Below are 22,693 nucleotides of genomic sequence, written 5' to 3' on the forward strand. Positions count from 1 at the left end.
CACACAGCCAATTGGGGATGACCTGGGAGAAGGGTACTAGCATAAAAGTTTTAAAACCAGGAATTTTAAAAATAAAAAAGCTGGTCTGCTAAGCAACATAAAGCAAAAGTGGCTAACTGAGGCAGAAGCTGGTAAAGGTCCCACAGTTGGCTAATAAACATCTCAAGTTCCAGAGAGGGGATCTGGGAGCTCCTGTTAAAGGAAGCACTAGAAAAATCTGACTCCTAGAACCCAGCTGCATGGAGGAGAACTGGGAAGACTCCAGGATAGGGAGAAAGTGTAGAACTAAGTAGTACAGCCCTGTTCTAAAGAGAAGAGATGAGGATTCTTGCTTAAGGAAGGACTGGAGAGATGCACCCCAAGAAAGAAACACAAAGAGTTCCTGGGCCAGAGACTGTTCTCTGGCCTGTGTTGTGAGAAACATAACTAATAGTATGCTTAACCACTTGACAGCTACAGAATCTCACAGGTATATCCTGGCAAATTTTACCTGCTTTGCTGGGATATGTGCTGGATACTTTAACATTCCACTCTCATCAAAAGAATATTAGTGAATGGTGACAGCCCAGCATGTGGCAGCGGAGTAAAAGTCTGAAAGGTTTAAGGTTGTCATGATGGCTTTTTACAAATCACAAGAAACTTTTTAGCAGTTAAAGCATATTTTTTAACACATTAGGTAAAACACAGCTTGAAATAAGACTAGTGCTAGTTTTCACATTTAAGGGAAGATAATTCAGCTGTTTACCAAAAAATACCAAAACCACTGGAGTTATGGCTTTTAAGCCCAAGCAAATGGGTTTAAAGGCAATGCAGAAATTAGTTGAAAATTTTTAACATTTGTGTTCAAATTGTTTGTTTTAAACTGAAAATATCACCAGAGATATTCACACATTGCTCCAGATCTGTCTATATGACATTATTCTTGAAACTTTTTTTAGATGAGAAAATTGTGGAAAAAATTCGAGCTTTACAAATGAAAGCTGAAGACTATGATGTTGTTAAGGTGATTGGAAGAGGTGCTTTTGGAGAAGTACAGTTGGTAAGAATGTCTACTCATTATCTGATTACTACTTGTCAGCTAGATTTATTGTATCAACTTGATACTGTTAGTGTATCTTTTAATGAAAAGTATGCAAATGTTCAAAAATTGATACTGGTTATTTTAAGTTTCTTCTTGTAATCTACTGTCAAATTCCTTCTTAAATATAAACTTTTTGACGAAGAAACCCAAGGATTAAAATATTGAAGTTGAAATTCTATGTATATACTATATTCTCCAGGTTCTTTCTTGTGCTGAAGCGTAGCAGTATATTAAACATCTTAAAATGAGACCTCTAAAGTACATAACCACAATGGTGGATTGCCAGGGAAAGAATTGAAAGTAGCTTCCCTTACCTGCGTCAGCTTCAGTGTGTTATATGCGTGTCAGTTATGTTTTTTTTTTCTTTGCTACAAATGGTCAGTGTGTAATAATAACCGTATCAGAAAACCTCCTTGGTGTTAAAGTACTAATAGGGTAACAAGAAGGTTTTCCCCCACAGATTTTTCTTGTCCCTTGTACCAAGAGCAATAGTTTTATAATACATTCAATTATTCTTATTTACATACAAGATTTGTATTCCCGATTTCTTGTCTGAATTTTTATTTTTAATTTAAAAATCCAAAGTTTGTTTTCAAGTTATATTACCTAATATAAAATACCTGTTTAGAAATTTACAAAAAGATGACATTACATTGAGAGAGCCCCCAAACACTCCATCTGCTCATTTGGGCTATCCATTGTTTCCTTGGCAATTGATTTTGACGTGGTCAAAGCTGCCAAGTAATGTTGTAGGATAAATCAATAATTTTAAAATTAAAAGGTGTCTGTGTGTGTGTGTGTGTGTGTGTGTGTGTGTGTGTGTGTGTATCTGTGTGTGTGTTCACTGACTTTTCATTGTAAATATAATAGATGTAGGACCAGCTGGGATCTGTGTTGAAATGTGCTTATAAATTTTATAGCTTTGTAATAGTTATTTCTAAGAAAAAGAAGGAAAACATATTTTTGCTCTTTACCAAAAAACACTTCTCTAAGTAGTTACAAAATAACACTTCAAGAAAGGATGTAGAAATACTTAGAAGCTTCAATGAAATTTGATACTTAGTCCATTTTTAAAACTAAAGCTGATGAAATAATAAAACAGAGCCAAGAAAATTATCCAGAGTATTTTAATAATAGAATGCTGAAGAAAAACAGGGCAAGCCCATAAGGCTTAGGAAAACTTTTGTTGTTTGTATTGCTGGTTTCCTCTGCAGCAGTCGTTTTGGTCCAGGCTGGATTAATTTTCAAAGAGAAATAGTGTAGCTTTAATATATCTTGACCAGTAAAGACACATTTGGACTGTTTAATGTAATTAGAAAAAGGTTTTATCCTCTATCTCTACACTTAGTGTGATTGATTTATTGCTCCTCTAATTAGATATTAGATTCCTCATTACAGTTACCCTAACTTAAAAAGAAGTTTTGCAGTTTAAATAGAATAAAGCTTTTTGGATAATGTCTTGCATACAAAATATGCCTAAAATGCTTTCCAAAGTGAAATAATAGTTTGGAAGATAAATGGGAAAGAAAAAAAATAGCAACTGTAACAATATTTGCATGACTCATGGGTAACTTGCAAGTTTGGATGTGATTCATGTGAATAACATGAAAAAGCAGTGGGGTTTTTTGTTTTTGGCAAGGTCATCCTCCTCTGACAATGTGGGAGTGCAGTTCTTGCACACTCTACCTCTAAGTGAACTATGCTTAGCTTCAGGAGAGTTAATAGAGAGCCCACAGAATATAGGCATCTCCAGGGATAGCCATCTATCATCAGGGCTTTGAAGATGCATTTTTGAAATTGAGTTACCTGTCTGTTCTTAGTGATAGAATAAGAGAAGCTGCAACTTGGGGCCCTGTTTGTTAGAAGAGGAGCTGCTGCAAAGAATTTTATAAGGTGAAAACTCCTTGCAGGCTTCCTTTCTGTCTGTCTTCTACTACCAGTTCCTGTATCAAGTGTTTCTTTTGTTCCATAATTGCAAGTCAATATAATGGTTTTCTGGTGATACGCATTTTAGTAGTTAAATTCCTGGACTGTCATTGCTCATTAAAAGTGCTGTCATATGGGTGGAAATCGGGTAAATATTGCATTTTATTAATATCATCAGAACTAACTTAAATGGGGTTTGCATGTTGTGTAGTCTTGCCTTAATCTTTGTATTCATGCCCGTCGGTATAAAAAGTGATTTGCATATATATTTGCATGTATATGCAACCACATTTAAGTTGCAGCCCTTGGCATGTGCTGGGAGTATCATGGTGGGCCCCGGGGCTTCCAAAGTTCAGTTGACTAGTCCTTGACATTCTTAGTCTCTACCAGCTTGAAACTTCCTTTAGGAAACTAACTGTGGCTCCTTCTCTATAGCAGCTTTAACTAATTTTACTTCTTTATTACATCAGCAGCAAGGCCTGTGATACTTGTGTAATGCCCTTTTTCCTCCCTGGGTTATTCGGGAGCAGGTCACAGGTGTGCCTGGGCGCCTGATGGCCTTGACATAAAAGAGATTCTGAGTACCCCAGTAGTGATGTTGTTTCGTTGGGGAAAACCTATCCACCCCCTTGCTGCAGTCTCTTGCTAATGAAGAATGTACAACAACGGTGGCTCCACCTGGCTGGCCTTGTACACACTTACTGGTGTGCCTTGAGAGCCTCCAGGAATAAACTCATTCCAGCAATAATCTGGATCTAATTCCAGAACAACAACTACAAATTATATACATCTAATAGATTACATTAAAATAAACAATATTTACTTAACTTAAATAAACAGGGTTTAACAGATTAACATGAATAACAATGAATAAGTGCACAACAATAATTGGAACTTATATATCTAGCATTTGCACTGCCAATATTGATCCCACCCCAGAGTGTGCACACCCCAGAGTCCCAGACTCTTGCTTGCGTGGGTGTGCTTGAAGAGCTCCAGCTGTAATGGAGATTCTCTGTAGGTAGTGTGTATGAGGGTCCAAGCTATGTAGCAGCTCTGTCCCAGGCAGCACTTTCCTAAAAATGCCCAATTACTTACAGTCTCATGCTGTGCCTATCAGAAGCAGCCTGCTAGATCCCAGTTCCAAAGGCATCTAGTCCCAGTCTGTAGCTGCACTCTAACAGTCCCTGGATTGGATCAAACTCCTCCACAGCAGCCTGGCTTCCCTTCTGTTCCAAAATCCAAGAGCAAAGTCCTAGACTACTAGACCTCTCTTCTCATGCAGGTGGAGAGACCCCCCCATCTCCCACATAAGAGTCACTTCCTTCCTGTTTTTCCCAAGGGCTCATGGGAATTGTAGTCTTTGAGGCTAGATTGCAGCATACAGGGTCTTCCCAGAAAATAAGCAGAGGCACCTTTAGTAAGGGGACTACACTTGAAATTACTTTCAAAACCTTTCTTCATCCTAGGACTTTATGTTTCTTTCTTTGTGGAAAAAGCGATTTAGAGCAGTCGTATAATTTCCTCAAACTGTAGATTACCTTTTGATACAGTCATTGGGAGTTGTCTTCAGGGCGCATGTTATGTGATGGCAGAATGTGTCTTGGAGAGACTTGTCTTCTAAAACACCATTAATTTGTTTTACATTTCATTAGTGAAGCAGAGACCAGCCATACAGTAACTGTGATGCATTAAGAAAGCATACATTAATCATACTAGCTTTTAGTGCATCATAGTAAAAGGAAGGAAACTTGACAAATTTCCCCCTATATTAGTATTTTGGTATAGGGGCTGATTAATCTCCTGTGAAGCTGTGCTGCCATGCAGTTTAGTGGGAACACTGGTGCCTAAACAAATGTTAGCACCTCGATGAACATACAAACATATGTACATGCTGCTTTTGAGGAAACAGCTTAATAATTCATCTCAGATGTCTTTAACTTAGTTGCTTCACTGATGGCAACTAATATTGATACTACAAGAAAGGTCTCCCCTAGGTCATTTTGAGCACAAGGCCTGCTCAGGACAAAGCAAATGTTTGGATATGTCATTGCCACGTTTATTGATTGTCTTGAGGTGTTTCTGTTCAATGCTGACTGAAGTATTGGATGCATCCTGCACTTTTTCTCGGGACATTTTTTAGCTACCTGATAATTGGATACCACCAGCCCAATCAGTGGGACTGATTCTTGTCTCCATTCACACTGCTTTGTAGTGCACATGTGCTACATAGGATCTGGTTTCTGTCTGTAATCATCTAATGGAGAATTTCTTTAGTGGCAGGAAATTTTTTTTTGGCATTAAGTCAGCTAGCTGTGCATGCCACCCACTCCCAGAACTGCTACTCTGATCCCCCCCCCCCCCCCCCCCCACTAGTGAGTGATTCCTTAGGGATCATAAGCTGGTGGCAAGTGTTAACCATGACTTTAGGCAGTTTTTTCTCAATGCTTCTGATGAGCATGTTTTTCACTAAGGGCCTCTCTGCCAATATTTCATCTGCAATTGAGCAAAGGATCTATGGATGTTCTGGTTGATGTAATATAATTTTCAGTGCCTCCAACTTTTGTTTCACAATGTTGATACAAGTTGAATCTCCCTAGTCTGGCACCCTCAGGACCTGACTGATCCTTGACCAGGGAATTTGTCGGAACAAGGGAGGTCAGTGCACCAGGGGCTCTGCTTTTTCTCCTTGGCTGTCCCACTGCTGCCTGGGGCTTTGCTCTCCTGGGCAGGGAGGAAAGGGGGGGAACTGTTTTTCCCCTCACAACTCTGCTGCCACTCGGGTCTACTTTTTTCCCCACGACTCTGCTGCCACTTGGGGAGCGGGAGCTCTTCGCTCCCCCCAGTGGTTCCTGCTCCTACCTGGGGTACCATGCTCCATCTAGCAATTCTGCTGCAGTTAGGGGCTATCCTCAGAGGCCCCACTGCTGCCCAGAGGTCTGCTGCTGCCATGAGCTCTCTCCCTAGCTGGCCTGCTGCCAAGAACTCCCTGCTCTGCCTGGTGGCTCTGCTGCCTCTCAGGGCTCCACTCTCTCAACCCCGTAGGCTGGCAACACTCATGGCCTCATGGGGTCACCCCAATGAGGTTGTAACCCCAATAAGGTTGTATCAGGGGTGTTCCCGGATAAGGGAAGTCCAGATTACGAAGTTTCAACCTGTATTTGGAGTGGAAAAAAGAACTAGTTTTCCAAGTAATGTTACGTGAAGATATGTCAAAGGATAGGTATTTCCTTAGTGCCTTAAATTGGTATTTACTTTAGGGCTGCGTATAGACTGGCAAGTTTTTCCGCAAAAGCAGCTGCTTTAGCGGAAAAACTTGCCAGCTGTCTACACTGGCCGCTTGAATTTCTGCAAGAACACTGACTTGCTACTGTCTGAAATCAGTGCTTCTTGCGGAAATGCTGTGCTGCTCCCGTTCGGGCAAAAGCCCTCTTGTGCAAATGCTTTTGCACAAGAGGGCCCAGTGTAGACAACGCGGTATTGTTTTGCGCAAAAAAACCCTGATTGCGAAAATGGCAATCGGGGCTTTCTTGCGCAAAACCGTGTCTAGATTGGCACGGACACTTTTCCGCAAAAAGTGCTTTTGCAGAAAAGCGTCCGTGCCAATCTAGACGCTCATTTCCGCAAATGCTTTGAACAGAAAACTTTTCCGTTAAAAGCATTTGCGGAAAATCATGCCAGTCTAGACGTAGCCCTGAGGTATTGCAGCATATTGGTAACGTTTTTAGTTTACAGCTCTCATGAGCCAACCACCTAAAAAACTGTTGCCTAGTAACAAGCTACGCAAGAGGATGATCCTAAAATGTGCATGCCTGTCTTGGCTCATGTATTCAAGTATGCACATTCCTAATGATATTTCGAGACCTGTTTTGCTGCTTTCCATAGTATCTTGTACCTTGATTATTTTTCTGTTCGTACAACTAGTGCTTATTGTCTCAAGAAACTGTAGAGCCTGTAACTGCTCAGAATGAGGTGGTTGTTTGAGATTTCCATGGTTACAGACCAGACAAGAGTCTGTACACATTTTGAAGATTTTTCCTATGAGGTCAATAGGAGTACAGAACACATGCTGTTATGCAAATCAGCACATTCTTAAAATAAACAATGTTTAGTTGCATTACTTTAATTGGTTACTATCTGATCAATAGTTTTCTAGTTGATTTGACTAAATAGTCTGTCCTGGAATATACCAACTAATTCTCTAACCTTCCAATTCTGCTTTTACAAATTTAGATTATTTATTATGGAAAAGAAAGCTGACTCCCTTTTGTAAAACCAAAAAGGGAGATACATGTACAACGAAATTTGTGTTCTGTATGATTCTAGTTACATGTTCTGCTCATAATTTGTTTTATTCCTCAAAAGAAATTTTAGGAGAATTCAGACATCTGTCCTAAATGTGTTTCATTTCAATACTATATTGTGTCATTATATTGGAATTCATCTCTTTAAAGATTGTAAAGTCTTCAGTCGGTCCTAAAACTGCCAGTTCATCTATCTTTTTATGTCACAGGGATTATCTGCATCAGATATCTCCACAGGGTCACATGTCAAAACTTTGCCTACTGTAGACTTGCCAAAACTATTCCAGATTTTGTGATTTAAAAGTTCTCATTAACACCATAATACAAGTTTCAGACCATTTATTCAGTTTGTGCCTCAATGGATTGAGAAATTGATTGGGAACACAAATAGGAATAAATGGTTAATTTTCAGTATAGGAGGAACCTAAAGAGGAGTATCCCAAAAGATTTGTAGTGAGACATGTTGTTTTAATACTTCAGTGATCTGGAAAAGAGAGCAAAAATTGAGGTGGTAAAATCTCAAATGACACAACTTAGGCTAGTCAAAACTAATATTATGAGGAACTGAAGATCCTAACAAAGTTAGACATCTGGGCAAGACTGGCAGGTGAAATTTAATGTAAATAAGTATAAGGTAACATGCTGGAAGGAATAAGTTGAATTACTTATAATAATTGGGCTATAAATTAGTTGCAACAACCCAGGAAAACGTTTAATATGAGTGTGGATAGTTTAGTGAAAACATTTCTTCAGAGTGCAGCATTGGTTAAAAGCAAACAAATGTTAGCTTGCATTATAAATAGGCTATAAAATAATATTGAAGTGTAACTACACTATTATAGATAGGTCATACAGTTGAATGAGGCCTAGAGAAGGACAAGTAAAATGATTACAGACATAGAAATATTGGGAGTTTACATAAGCTGTAACATAATAGGATATGTGAAATCTTTAGAGAAAAGTCAGATGGGTGTAATTTGCCATTTTTTGTAGTAGAATATCAAGATGCTATCTTATAAAGTTAAAAATTAAAAATATTTTAAACGATAAAAGGCAAGCATTGGTTTTGAACAATGTATAATTAAGCTTTGAACTCACTGCTCTAGGGTACTATTGAAACAAAAAGTTCAATGGATGTTGTGGCTAGGTCCTCACTCAAGCTCCTCACCCTGGGACACCTTCTTTGTCCACAAATTAACCGGAGACACTTTCTGGTGCAATCACCAGTGCCTTTTATTGTCAGTTTCCCACCACCTTCTATTTACAGAGCTTTGGATTACAGCAAACTCAGTCAGCCTCTCCTTCTACCTGGGGAAGCACACTGAGCCACACCCTGGCTCTTCTCTTTGCTCCTCTCCTCTCTTTTCACTTCACCTCTGGCTAACTTATATAGCCCTCTGGCTGATGAAGCCCACAGCTGCTTCCATTAGCCCTTCAGGCCTGGGCTTGCTCAGCTGTCTTCAGTTGGCCTTTTCAGCCAGGCTGTAATGGCAGAGCTCTGACTTAGCCAGCAGCCTGTCACAGTGTTAAAGAGAATTTTATGAATATTAAAATCTGTAATTAAGTTTATTAGAATAAAATTTATAAGGGATTGCAACCATTATGTTCTTAAGATGTAAAAATGCTTTTCTTCTATCTCATTCTACATGTGCTGATGGCTTTTCACATATTGGTTTTATTTTGTTTGTGTCACCATTTACACATGAGTTTGCAGTAAAAATATATTCCAGTTGTTACACTTTGGTTTTAGTCTGTTTTATGTCTGGATAACTTTTAAAAAAGAGTTGTAAAGCTTTGATCTGTGCAGTGCTAATTCAAGGATGTGACTGTCGCTAGTATAGGTGATGTGTATGTCTGTCAAAGTTCCCTCTAATTTTCCATCCATATGCAGCATAAATTTTGTTATGTACACGGAGGCACGTATTAATGTACACCACCAATAAAAACTTGTGCTGCCAGCTGTGGGTGCTCTGCTGATCATCTGGGAGATATTTGAATTAAAGATATTAAGGTCTAGTCGACTAGTTGCTTTCTCCCCACCTCCCCACTGCCTTTATAAGATAGAGGCAGCAAAGGGGTGGGGGGAGTATGGGCTACTTCAAAGTGACAGAGTGCCACACAGACCCCGGGATCAGCTGTCGGGCGTTGCCCCTTTGAAAAGCCACCACGGAGTTCCAAAGCAGCAGTGCCATGTGGAGCCTGGGTTAGCTAGGGACACCCTAGATGTCCCCGAACTCTGTGCAGCGTATCCGCTGAACCTGGAGTTAGGTGGGGAGTCTCCAGCTGACTTGGGGCTCTGTGTGGCATTTCCATGGAATCTGGGATCATCTGGGGACTCCCCAGCTGACCCCAGGCTCCGTGCGGCATTTCAAAGCCGCAGCACCGCATTGAGCCTTGGGTCAGTGGAACTTCCTGCTGGCCCCGGGCTGCACGTGAAGTTCCAACTTTGAAATGCACAAGAAAGCCCTGCTGGGACTCTTGTACATTTCAAAGGAAGAATGCAGAAGTGTCTATCAACTTAGTCGATGGAAATTCCATTGACTGCTCGACTAGTAAATTAATCAGGATTCAACATCCTTAATTTGAATCTCTCCTGGGTGGCCACCCAAGCACTCAGCTTACAGGGAACACTAGTCTCTGTCATCTGTCAGTCTTTTTCATGCCCTTTTCCTGCTAGCAGGCATTGTCACTAGAGTACATAGACTATTCCAGTTGAATTTTTGGAAATTGTACAGTTGTAAGCTTAACTTCAGGAACGTATCTTCGAGTGTTTTGTTTCAGTAGATAGTCTCAATCAGTTGACACAAAATCCATTTCACTAGCTGTCAGCTTCCTGGGGTTGTCTGCCTTAAACTAGTGAGTCTTTTGGGGGAGAGAAGTGTTTCAGCTAAATTTCATCTTGTCTCCATTCTTTTTAAGAGCTCTACACTATTTGGATGTTCTCTATTCAATGAGCTGTTTCCAAAGACATTTTCTTTCTGTGCCAGCCTCCCAGTTGAACCCTCAAGCCTGGTGCAATTTTCATTAAGGCCAGTGTCTTTCTTGAATAAGGTTCTGCTGTGCTGACCAATTGTTTATAAAAGTCACAGTGTATCAGAGGACAAATTATTCTTGCCTGTTAGTTTTTCATATGGTGACTCCAATAGACATCTTCTAAATTATGCTAGACAATTAACATACTCTGGCAGAATACCTAGAAGTAAGTAGAGTTATAACACTTTTTCCTCTGGCTTCAAAAGCTTTCGACTACAGCTTGAACCTCTCTGGTCTGGCACCCTCAGGTCCTAAGCTGTCCTGGATCAGGGATTTTGCCAAACCAGGGAAGGTCAAGGCTCCCTTGCTGGCTGCCCCACTCCTGGCTCCTCTCCATGGGGCTCCCAAGGCTGGGGCTCCCCGCCCTCCTGCCTGCCAGCTGCGCCAGGGGGCTCTTAGGGGTTCCCCAGCTATGGCTGCCCGACCACCTCCAACCTTGCTACCTATGGTGGTTCTTTGGGTTTCCCAGCCCCGGGTTGCATGGCCGCTGCTTGCCCCGTTGCTGCAGCCCGGCCACACTGCCACTAAGGGATTCCCAGGGTTCCCCGGTCACCATGAACCGTGCTGCCAGGTGCTCTCCATCAGCCTGGCCCCCACTGACATAGGGGATTCCCTGGTTGGGGCCAGCACTCCCTGGCTACCGCCTGGCCCCACTGCTGGGGTTCCCCAGCTGGAGCTCTCAAGCCACTGCCTGGCCCTTCTTCCACGGGGTTCCTAGTCAGGGCTGCCCAGCCATCCCACCCCCACTACTGCGGGAGGAGGGTGTTCCCCGGGCTCCCCAGCTGTCACTGGTCCCAGTTCCAGGGGCTCTCCAGCCACCTGACCCTGCTGAAACTGGGGTTCCCTGGCAGGAGGGAGGCTCCCCGATGCCACCTGGCCCCGCTGATGCCAGAGTTCCCCTGCCTAGCTGTTGCTGTCACCACTGGGACACTGCAACCCCCACATCCTTTCGGCTGGCTCCCGTTCCTGGGGTTCTTTGGTTCAGCAACATCTGTGCTGGACCATGGATGTTGCCGGACAAGAGAATTGCAGGTTTTGGGAGATTCAGTCTGTAGTAAGAGAGTTCCTAACTGCCTTCAAATTGCGGACGCAGAAATCTGGATTAGTTACCACCTGATGTAGGGGACTTGCCACATCTTAGAAACAGCAGGTAAGAGAAATTAACTTTTCTTTTTCTTATAAAGTCTTCTTCAAAAACATAATTACCTCCCCCCCTTCTTTTAACCAACAGGTTCGCCACAAAATATCACAGAAGGTTTATGCAATGAAGCTTCTTAGTAAATTTGAAATGATAAAAAGATCGGATTCAGCCTTTTTCTGGGAAGAAAGAGATATCATGGCCTTTGCCAACAGTCCCTGGGTGGTTCAAGTAAGGAGTGTTTTTTGTTTTTTTTTTCCTGTTTTAAAATTTAAGTAAATGTGTTTCATTTTTGGGTCAATTTTGAATATTAAAAATTGAAAATTAAAATAATGGGTCAGATTCTGATTTCAGTTTTGAAGTAATACCACTGTAATTGAATTGGGAATCGGGATAAATGACTTTTATTTAGTTTATATCTGTCCATGCTTATAGGCCAAGTTTTAGGGTTTGTCTCCACTATGGCTGGGATCCCAGGGAGCTTCCCCTCGCATGTAAAGTTGTAACCACTGAAATTTTTCATTTTAATATACCTAGTGCAAACCTGCTAAATGAACAGTCAGTTGCTCCGGTGCCCCACCAGAATAAGATGAGTAAGGGGAGTCAATGGGAGTGTTTCTCTCATTGACCCAGCATGGTTTGGATGCCGCGATCAGATGATCTAAGTTACATCTACTTGAGTTACAGTGCTAACGTAACTCAAATTGCATAGCTTAGATCAACTTGAATCCATAGTGTAGACATGCCCTCAGTTTGATCACTTCAAATGCAGTATAAATTGAAATGGAATTTTCAAACAGCATTGAATGTGTACTCTACCTGAAATGTAATTGTTTTTCTGTGTTTGAAAGGAAAATTGTGATTTGGATCAGCCATTTTTGCAGTTATATAAAATGTGAGGGAACTGAATTTTTGCTAAAAATCTTTTTTGCCAGATTAATTTTATTAGTGTTTGCAATACGGCTTCATTGTGATGTCATAAACATTACATTGTGTCATTACTGAGTATATTAGGGAAGAAGAAAGTGGATTTAAGTGTAAAGTATTTATTTATGCACCCATGTACCTCAGTCTGAAAAGATAAAAGCCTAAATATAGGGAAAAAATCTTGGTACCTTAATTTAAGAATTAAATAGTTATCATTTGAAATATTTTCAAGTGTGTAAATAAGCTTCTCTGTATGTAAAAGGTAAATACAGCCATTTCATTTGAATACTGAACACTGAATATTACATAGTACAGTAAACTTCCGATAATCCGGCGCCTTTAGGACCCAGGGAGTGCCGGATTATCAGATATGCCGGACTATCGGAAGGGGAGGGCTATGAGGGGGGTGGGGTGGGCGGGATGCCACCCCAGACCTCTCATAGCCCCCCCTTCCGATAGTCCGGCTCTGCCCCAGATGTCCCTGATTCAGCCGCTGCTGGTCAGTTTCAGCAGCAGCTGAATCGGAGACGCCTGCAGCAGAGCAGCTGGAGTGCTGCCAGGTTGGTCCGGTAGCGCTGACCCTTGGCGCTGCGAGACCAACCTGGCAGCACCCCAGCTGCTCTTGGGGACGCCTGGGGCAGAGCAACTGGGGTGCTGCTGGGTTGGTCCCACAGCGCTGCTCCTCGGCGCTACTGGACCAACCCGGCAGCCCCCCAGCTGCTCTGCCCCAAGTGTCCCCAAGTCAGCCGCTGTTGAAACTGACCAGCGGCTGACTCCAGGAAGCCCGAGGCAGAGCTGCTCTGCCCCGACTTCCTGGAGTCAGCCACTGATCAGTATCAGCAGCGGCTGAATCGAGGACAGCTGGGTGCTGCCGGGTTGGTCCTGCAGCTCTGAGGGGCAGCGCTACGGGACCTACCCGGCGGCACTCCAGCTGTTCTGCCCCCGGCTTCCCCGATTCAGCTGCTGGTCAGTTTTAGCAGTGGCTGAATTGGGGAAGCTGGGGGCAGAGCAGCTCCAGTGGTCTGGCTGCCCGCAGCACTTCCGGGTTCCTGATGGTGCCGGACCAGTAGGAGTACCGGACCATCAGATGCCGGACCATCGGAGTTTTACTGTAATGGCCTGGTCTTTGCTGGGCTCTTTTGAGACTGATGGGACCTAGAGGTGGAAGTCCCAGAGTGTATTCAGTGAAACCAACTAAAGCAGTGTTTCCCAACCAGGGTTCCATGGAACCCTGGGGTTCCGCAGACCATTATCAAGGGTTCCACGAGAAATCGTGGAATAAATAAATAAATTTTTTTCTTACTCTGTGTGTGTGTGTGTGTGTGTGTGTGTGTGTGTGTACACATATAAAACAGTTCTTTACAAATACATTTTCTTGACAATAATTTAGCAGTAATTGAATTGCGTCCCCTCTGTCAACTTTTTCTGGCCAAGCAAATGTTTTCATAGGTAGGGGTTCCTCGGGATATGAAAAATTATTTTAGGGGTTCCTCCATGGGGAAAAAGGTTGGGAATCACTGCTTCTAAAGAAATTTGTAAATAAATACTTACTTTCAATGCTTCAATAATCTAACACTAATATATACCAAGCTGTATTTATTAGTAAAGATAATCACTTCTTGCATCTCCACTTCAGATACACGCTAGCCAGCATTTATCATTTCTACTCTTGCTTGGTGGTGATATTTAGAAGCTGTATTATAATACAGAAAAGAAATTTCATAGCAATTTTAGAGATACCAGTCTCTGTTTAGCTATATCCACTACTTTGAATTGTGCTTGTGTCTCAAAGGGAGCTGAATTTTCAGTGATACCTCGTTATGCTGGACTTCATTCTGAGAAACAGAATGAGAAGCACTTAATAAATAGAATAAATAAGAAAGTAGTAGTTTTTTTTTTAAGATTGAGATAAAGAAGTTTTGAAGTTTAGCAGATGTTGGGTTACTGTTAAATTAACCAAAATCTTTATTAGAAATTTTTTAAAAAATTGCCTTGTAACGACTTTAAAAAGCTCTCATTATATGTGGGGTTTTCAGGACAAATTTTTGGTGGCTTTACAGTGTAGCCACCAGCTTTTGCTGGTGGCAGCTCTCATATTTTTTCTAAAAAGCTTGATTAGCTTTAGGGAAAAAATGTGCGTGTATACATGTCCATATCATTGTAATTTAGTATTTCTAGCTAGTAAATCTATTGTGAAATGTGAAACATGTATGTTGTATTAATACAACTTTTCACAGCAGACTTACTCAGCCCTAGGAAGTCTAGTGACAAATAAAGTCCTGGATGGCAGTCAGGAGAGGCAGTGCAGGATGAGGGGGCTGGGACCTGAGGTCCTGTGGCCAAATCTTGAAGCCCGATGCCCAGGAAATAGGACCTAGTGCCAGAACATAGTTGTGCAGCTGAAGCCTAAAGCCCCTGTGGCCAGTGTCTACCACTTCACCCCCAGAGTCGAAGCCCAAAGCCTGAGCCCCAGCCACACCTGGGAAGGTCTGGAACTCACCAGCTGCATGTTCCTCCAGTGTTGTGCTCCAGGTATTTCCAAAAAGGGCAGGTTCCAGCCCCTGCTGGTAGCTGCAGCATCCAACACAAGGAGCAAGAAGGAGAGGCGGTGACTTTGCCACTTCCCCTTCATAACAACCCAGGAGGTTGTGGCTGCAAGAAGAGCCCCTGTTGGCAGCATTTGAGAAACACTGTTCTAAGAACAGAGTTCCATTAAATCGCCCATCAGAATAGAAAAATTGCTTTTCCAGATATCTCTCAGGAGTAATTTTCCTTCTTTTCTGTTCTAGCTTTTTTGTGCCTTTCAAGATGACCGATACTTGTACATGGTAATGGAATACATGCCGGGTGGAGATCTTGTAAACCTTATGAGCAACTATGATGTGCCTGAAAAATGGGCCAAATTTTACACAGCTGAAGTTGTCCTCGCTCTGGATGCAATTCACTCCATGGGTTTGATACACAGAGATGTGAAGCCTGACAATATGCTTTTGGATAAATATGGGCATGTAAAGCTGGCCGATTTTGGCACTTGTATGAAAATGGATGAAGTAAGTATGCAGTTGACATATTTTATCTACCACAAAGAGACTGTTCAGGTTTTCATTTTATTGTAAATTACTCAGGGATGTAAGGCCCGAAGGGACGTTCAGTTAATTTAGCTTCTTGATTGGCAGAATATTCTTTGCTATCTAATTTTAAGTGGAAACAAACTTCCCTTTTTGTTGTTTGTGTGAATTAATTTCTTTGTGTTCACATTCTTAGCCACACATTTGAATGGATCGTGAGAGCTCCTAATTACAACATTACTAATCTAGGAGCAGTTTATAAACTGGCACGTTGGTATAAATTCGGGTTTCTCAAACTTCACTGTACTTGCAACATCCTTATGACAAGAAAAAATATTACATGACCTTGGGTGGGGGGAGGACTGAAGCCTGAGCCTAGCTGCTTCAGATGGTAGGGCCAAAGCCCAAATTCCTACCATCCTGTTAGTGGGGTTCCCAAAGCCAAAGCCCCAGATAGCAGTCCTGTAATCTGAGCCCCACCACCCAAGGCTAAAGCAGCTCTTGAGCTTTGGCTTCAGCACTGAACAGTGGGGTTCAAGCTTCAGCTTTGGTCCGGGTGGGTGGTGGGGCTCAGACTTTGGCTTTGGCCTCAGGAAGTCTGAGGCAACTCTGGCAACACTATTCAAATGAAGTTGCTACCCACTTTGGGTCCCAACCTAAAGTTTGAGAACCACTGGTATCAATGAAATTATTACAGAAGAGGCAACAATATGCATAGTCCTACATACTCATTACTATATATAATTGCTCCAACAGCACCCCCTAGTGGTTTTCAACTTTTTATATAATGACATGACATGATTGAACTAATTGGGACTTCTAATGCTAGTATTTAAAATACTGTATTTTTTCATTGCCCAAATGTTAAAATGTACTGCATAATGGACCATATTCCTTAATGGCATGGTTTCAAGATAAAATTTGTAGCTTTAAAAAGCATTATTTGGGCTACTTATAATGCTTTAAAGCAGGCTTTCAAAATCTTCTCTATTTTTCAGTTTAGACTTTGTTCCTGTTAAATGGAGAGTAAAATGTAAACAATTAAATTACTCTGAAATTAGACATATTCCCTCCACTCTTGTGTTTTACTCTACAAAGGTACAGTTAATTGTGATGAACATTATGTGAATATGCAGATGTTTATGTTCATTTCCCTTAGTTTTAAAATGTTTCTCTAATTTTTAATATGCTTTTTCATTTTATCCACTTTGACTTAACTTAGGAGTATAATTTGGCCTGAAAGATACTACTTTAGTGCTGTCTTCTGCTGTATTGGGCTAGAATTTATGCACATTATTTATGCAATATATGCTTATTCCTTTCCAAGCTATTTAACATAAACTTTTCTCTAGTATTTTTCTATAATGTATTTTTGAGTAATACCCTTTTATAGTACAGTAGTTGCAAATGTACTCGGAAATACTGATGTCTTCTTTCCTCCTATCATCTTTCATAAACTTACTGAGAAATGCAATACCTTCATTTCTAGCACCATTTAGCTACTTGATTTTGTTAACACTACAGTGATTCTCTTCCATAGGCTGGTTATTTATCTTAATTTGACTATTAGTGAGACAAGATGGCGGAGATATTATTTTCTATTGGACCAATTTCAGAAGTTAATTCAGTAAAAGATATTACTTCATCCATGTAAAAGAAGTTGGCCAACGACTATTCAATTACATGCTATCTAACATCCCTACTAGAAATGAGATCAGTTTTGCTTCCTACATGGGCACAGCCTGGGCTCCCACACAGAGCTACTATTCCAAGCATTTCCCGCAGTTCCTGTGGTTCACAGGGCTCTTCTGAAAATCAGGTGAGAAAAGGTGACAATTATTCTGATAGACTGAGTCTGGCAGCCTCAACACTGGTTTGGCACACTGCAAGACTTATCAGTAGCACCCCCACTACAGCTCCTACTCTGCCTGGACGTGATCTCACAAGACCATGGCCATTTACTCCACCCAAACCTAGGGTCCCTTTACCTGTCTGCTTGGAAGTTACATGGCTGACCTGGGTGGAATAAATCTGCTTGGAATACGTTTGAAAGGAACTCCTCCACTAGGGCTATATATCTCGCTAAGTGGAACCGTTTCTCAATATGGCCAATCCAACAGAGGCTCTCTTCAATTCAGTCTTCCTTTCAGTCTGTTGTAGGTTACTTATTCCACCTAAAACAACAAGGTCTAGCCTTCACATCTGTCAAGGTGTATTGAGTGGCAGTTTTAGCCTTCTACCTGTCAGTAGACTGTAAGTCATTTTTCTCTCACAGGATGATCACCCAAATTCCATACTGTCAAAACTCACAAGCCCCCCTTTTGAGCCACTAGCTTTGTGCTCTCTGCTTTTTCTCTCCTTGAAGGTCACCTTCCTGGTAGCCGTTACCTCAACTAGAAGGGTCTCTAAAATCAGAACCACTTGCTTCAAGAACGAAGTCCACCTGTGCCCTGTGACAGTGGGTGTCCCGTGCCCAATGGGACACACCGTCCGCGGGCCCATGCTCTGGGTCCTATTGCCTGCCCTGTGTCTGCCGGCCTCCCAATTTAGTCCAGCTGCTCCCTTGAGGAGGAATTAACGTTTTTAACGTAGTTGCTAGTGCGTGGGCTAATACAATTGTCGCCACTTACCGTGTCCCACCCTGCCCTGCGGGGCGGTAGGTAGGGGGCCCTGAGCCCACCCACTCCTCCGGGTCCCAACCCAGGGCCCTAAGGAAGGTGAGACTGTTTGCTCTCTCTTCCTTTTGGTCAACAGGGATGCCGCCTGAAACTCGTCAACCCACGGGTCATAGTCCCTACCCTGGATCACTTCCTGCCTGCCTCTTCCCTCTTCCTGCTTCCACCCCACGACCGAACCCCAGAACTCCAGCCCATCACATCCTGACTGCCCCAATGTCCAGCCCACCAACCACAATCACCCCGGAGCCTTCTCGCTCCCTCTCATCTCTCTGGCCTCCCGTCTCCCCACTCAGCTGCAGTGGGCCCTTTTTAAAGATGGCACCACAGCGCCGCGTTTGCTACCCAGCGCACCGTGCGCCCTCACATCCCCAGTGTGACGTGGGGTTCACCACAGCTCCTCAGCTCGACGGCGCCTGCGCCATTCCCTAGTTGCCACCGTGCTTACCTCCCTGGGAGGACACCCTCCACAGGGGTGTGGCCTCCCTGCCCAGTGGTGTTTGTGCTGTTCCCTGGGTGCCCCTACACCACCCCTATCTTCCCTGGCGTGGCAGCCTCTGTGGTAGTGTGGAGCCCAGTGGCTCCATCACACACCTCCCCCTTCGAGTTCACCTGTACACTCCCCTTTGTTTCGTCCTCCCCTTCTGGAATCCATGAAAGAGAGTCTGCATTTTGATGGGTGTTACCTGGACGGTGACTCACATCGAAACAGTATGGCTGCAACGATAGGTACCATCGCATAACCCTCGGGTTCATATCCTTCATAGGCTTCAGCCATTGGAGGGAGGCATGGTCTGTTACCAACCGGAACCGGGTTCCTAAAAGATAGTAGTGTAATAAATCGATGGCCCATTTTACGGCTAGCGCCTCCTTTTCTATTGTTGAATAGTTTCGCTCCTGTGTAAATAGTTTGCGGCTCACGTATAGGATGGGGTGTTCAGCCCTATCTACCTCTTGGGACAGGACGGCCCCCAACCCTACCTCCAAGACGTCAGTCTGCAGCACAAACAGTTTTTCGAAGTCGGGCTGCATCAATACCGGCGCTTGTGTTAGGCACGCCTTTAACGCTTGAAAAGCCCTCTCACTGTGCTCTGTCTACAGTACCTTTTTTGGCTGGCTGTTCTTCATGAGTTCTGTTAAGGGGGCTGCTATCGTTGCAAAATAGGGTACGAAGCGCCTATAATAGCTGGCCAGTCCTAGAAACTGACGGACTTGTCTATTAGCGCTTGGTTGGGGACATTCTTGGATAGCGCTTATTTTACTCACTAGGGGCTTCAGCATCCCCCGCCCCATTGGGTATCCCAAGAAGGAAACTTCCTTTGACTGATATGGCATTTGCTGGAATTCGCGGTGAGGCCTGCCTCTTTTAATGCCGTTAGCATGGCTTTTAGATGTAAGATATGTGCGGGCCAGGTATTGCTATGTACGATTATATTGTCTATGTATGCCACGGCTTACTGCCAATGGTCGTACAGTATGTTATTCGTTAATCTCTGGAATGTGGCCACGGCCTCATGCAGGCCGAAGGGCATCGTCACAAATGGATATAACTCAAAGGTTGTAGAGAAAGTGGTTTTCTTTCATGACAAAGGGGCTAGGGGGATTTGCCAGTAGCCCTTCGTGAGGTCCAGGGTGAAAATACACTGTGCTTGGCCTAAACGTTCTAGTACTTCGTTCACTCTTGGCATCGGGTAAGCATCGAAGCGTGACACCGAATTTATCTTCCTAAAGTCAGTACAGAAACGGACCACCCATTGGGCTTGGGCACAAGCACTATGGGGCTACGCCAGTCATTGAGTGACTCCTCTATCACTCCCCGCTGTAACATAGTGTTTAGTTCTTCCCGCACAGTGTCCCGCAGTTTCCGTGGGAGCAGGCGTATCGCATCATGGACTTTCTTACCGGATTCCACTTCAATGTGATGATTCATGAGAGTTGTCCATCCTGGGTGTACAGATAGCACCTGGGTAAACTGTCGAATTAGCTGTTGGACCTCCGTCCGTTGCTGCGGCGTCAGCTCCTCCCTGATCTGTACGGTTCCGCCTCCTTCCCTCTGGTCGCCGCTCCAAGATCCCAACTCAAATTCGGGTGGTTGGGGTTCAGTCAGCATGTTTTCTTGAGGCTTCCAATTTTTCAACAACTTAACATGATAAATTTGGGTATCTTTGCATTTCCCTGACAGTTGGACCTCGTAATCTACGTCCCCTATGCATCGCCGTACCTCGAAGGGCCCTTGCCGCTTCGCCTTTAACTTGGATTCTCTGGCCGGTAACAGCAACAAGACTCTGTCCTCGGGTTCAAAGGTCCGTACCTTGGCAGCCTGGTTGTAATACCGGGTCTGCTGCTCCTGTGCCTGTAGTAGATTATCCTGGCAAAAAAAACCCAGGGCCTGGGTCCGGTGTTGCTGATTCTGCCACTGCTGCTTCGCCAACCACTCCCACATTTTATTTGACTCCATCTTTCACTCTCTCCCTTCATATACAAACCGGGGCTAAGTCTGTCTTGGGCCAAACTGCCCTGCCCCATTACTCCTTATCCCAGGGGTGAGATCAGTACCCACATTCTCCACCATGTGTGACAGTGGGTGCCCCATGCCCGACAGGGCCATGTTCTAGGTCCTAGTGCCCATCCTGTGTCTGGCGGCCTCCCACAATTTAGTCCAGCCACTCCCTTGAGGAGGAATTAACGTTTTTAATGTATGGGCTAATACAATAGTCGCTACTCACTGCGTCCCGCCCTGCCCTGTAGGGCGGTAGGTAGGGGGCCCTGGGCCTGCCCACTTCTCCGGATCCTGACCCAGGGACCTAAGGAAGGTGAGACTGTTCACTCTCTCTTCCTTTTGGTCGACGGGACGCCTCCCAAAACTCATCAACCCACTGGTCATAGGCCCTACCCTGGGTCACTTCCTACCTGCCTCTTCCCTCCTCCAGCTTCCACCCCACGACTGAACCCCGGAGTTCCCGCCCCTGGTATCCTGACCACCCCGACGTCTAGGCCACGCACCACTGTTGCCCTGGAGCCTCCCCGCTCCATCTCACCTCTCCAGCCTCCTGTCTCCCTGCTCAGCTGCAGTGGGCCCTTTTTAAAGATGGCGCCGCAGTGCTGCGTTGGCTGTCCAGTGTGCACTCTGGCACGCCGTGTGCCCGCACACCCCTGGTGTGATGTAGGTGCCAGCTCACCGCGGCTCCTCAACCCAGCAGCGCCTGGGCTGTTCCCCAGTTGCTGCGCTGTCGTGCTTACTTCCCTGGGGGAGCCCTCCCTGCCCGGCGGCGGCGTTCCCTGGGTGCCCCAACACCACCCCATCTTCCCTGGCGCAGCACCCGCTACGGGAGTGCGGAGCCCAGCGACTCTGTCACATGCCCACATATGGGCTTCCTCCCAAAGGTAGTTTCTCTGCCAGTCTTCTTCCTGAAGTCTCACAAGAATTCAGAAGATCAGTGGCTTCATTCATTGAATGTTAGACATGTCCTTGCCTTCTACCCTGAGAGGACTAAATTGTTCCACAGATCCACACAACTATTTTATGGCAATAGCAGAGAAAATTAAAGGCCTGCCAGTTTCAGCCCAGAGAATGTCACCCTTGATAGCTTCTTGTATTTGGGCTTGTTGCGAGCAATCCAATCCAAAGTATCTGCAGGGCTGCAACTTCATCATCAGTGCATACATCCCAGAATACCGTCATCCAGCAGTCTTGTGACAACATGAGGTTCAGGAGAGTAGTGCTGCAGTCTGCTTCTCCATGAACTTCGAGCCCACTGCCTGTGAGCCATCTATTGTGGAACGGGCATGAGGAAGCACTCGAAGGAAAGAATAACTACTGACCTTCTGTACCTATTGTTCTTCAAGATGTATTGATCATGTCCATTCCATGACCCAACCTCCTACCCCTCTGTCAGAGTTAGCTGGCAAGAAAGAAACTTAGAGTGCAGGCCTAGTGGAGTCCCTAATACTGAGCATATACGCGTGGCACCAGAAGGTGCTAGAGCGAACCCAATGCATTACACTAAGGGAAAAATCACAGGCAACAATGCAGACAGTAGGCACGCATGTAATATGGAATAGATATGAGTATTATTACATCTTGAAAAACTACATTTACAGAAGGTCAGTAAACATTTTTTATTCTATGTTTATTTTTAAAGGACTCCTGGTTTAGAACTGAAAAAAATACTAGTTCAGCAGTATATTTTAAAGGGTTGACACATATACAAAGACTGCTGAGAGCATTCTTAATTAGAGCTAATTAAGAAAACAGTAATATGTATAAAATTATATTGACCACAAAGTTGAGGGGACCTGCCGATAATTTTTCTGGGGCCTACACAAAGGTAGTAATCCTAAAATGAATCCTGTTTTCTGTTAAGGAAATTGTTCTATAATAAGACAGGTCCTTTCTAAAGCTTGAAATAGAGATGTTAAAAAGTAGTTAATTAGGAAACCATGTAACCACTGAAAATCTTAGTAATTACACAGTTACATGCTGTGGGCTGTGCACTTTGAAGCTTATACTGCAAAGCCCGCAATGCATCTGACTCCCCAGG

At 43.8% G+C, this 22,693-nt stretch overlaps 1 protein-coding gene across 7 annotated transcripts in view; it reads left to right on the plus strand.

The window, feature by feature from the left end:
- Positions 1–22,693, plus strand: part of ROCK2 (Rho associated coiled-coil containing protein kinase 2) — a 155,746-nt gene that overhangs the window by 74,521 nt on the left and 58,532 nt on the right. For 6 of the 7 annotated variants that reach the window (XR_012902516.2, XM_075923482.2, XM_075923480.2 and 3 more), the window contains exons 3-5: positions 939–1,039; positions 11,576–11,713; positions 15,199–15,459. Coding sequence is in view for 6 of the 7 variants with exons in the window: in XM_075923482.2 (XP_075779597.1) it covers positions 939–1,039; positions 11,576–11,713; positions 15,199–15,459 (500 nt within the window). In the remaining variant the exon portion in view is untranslated. Of the gene's footprint in view, positions 1–938; positions 1,040–11,575; positions 11,714–15,198; positions 15,460–16,866; positions 20,456–22,693 lie in introns of those variants that run through there. The other variant, XM_075923486.2, reaches the window with a different exon arrangement.

Source organism: Pelodiscus sinensis, chromosome 3 (assembly GCF_052426305.1).
Source record: "Pelodiscus sinensis isolate ZL-2025 chromosome 3, ASM5242630v1, whole genome shotgun sequence".
Lineage (NCBI taxonomy): Eukaryota > Metazoa > Chordata > Testudines > Trionychidae > Pelodiscus > Pelodiscus sinensis.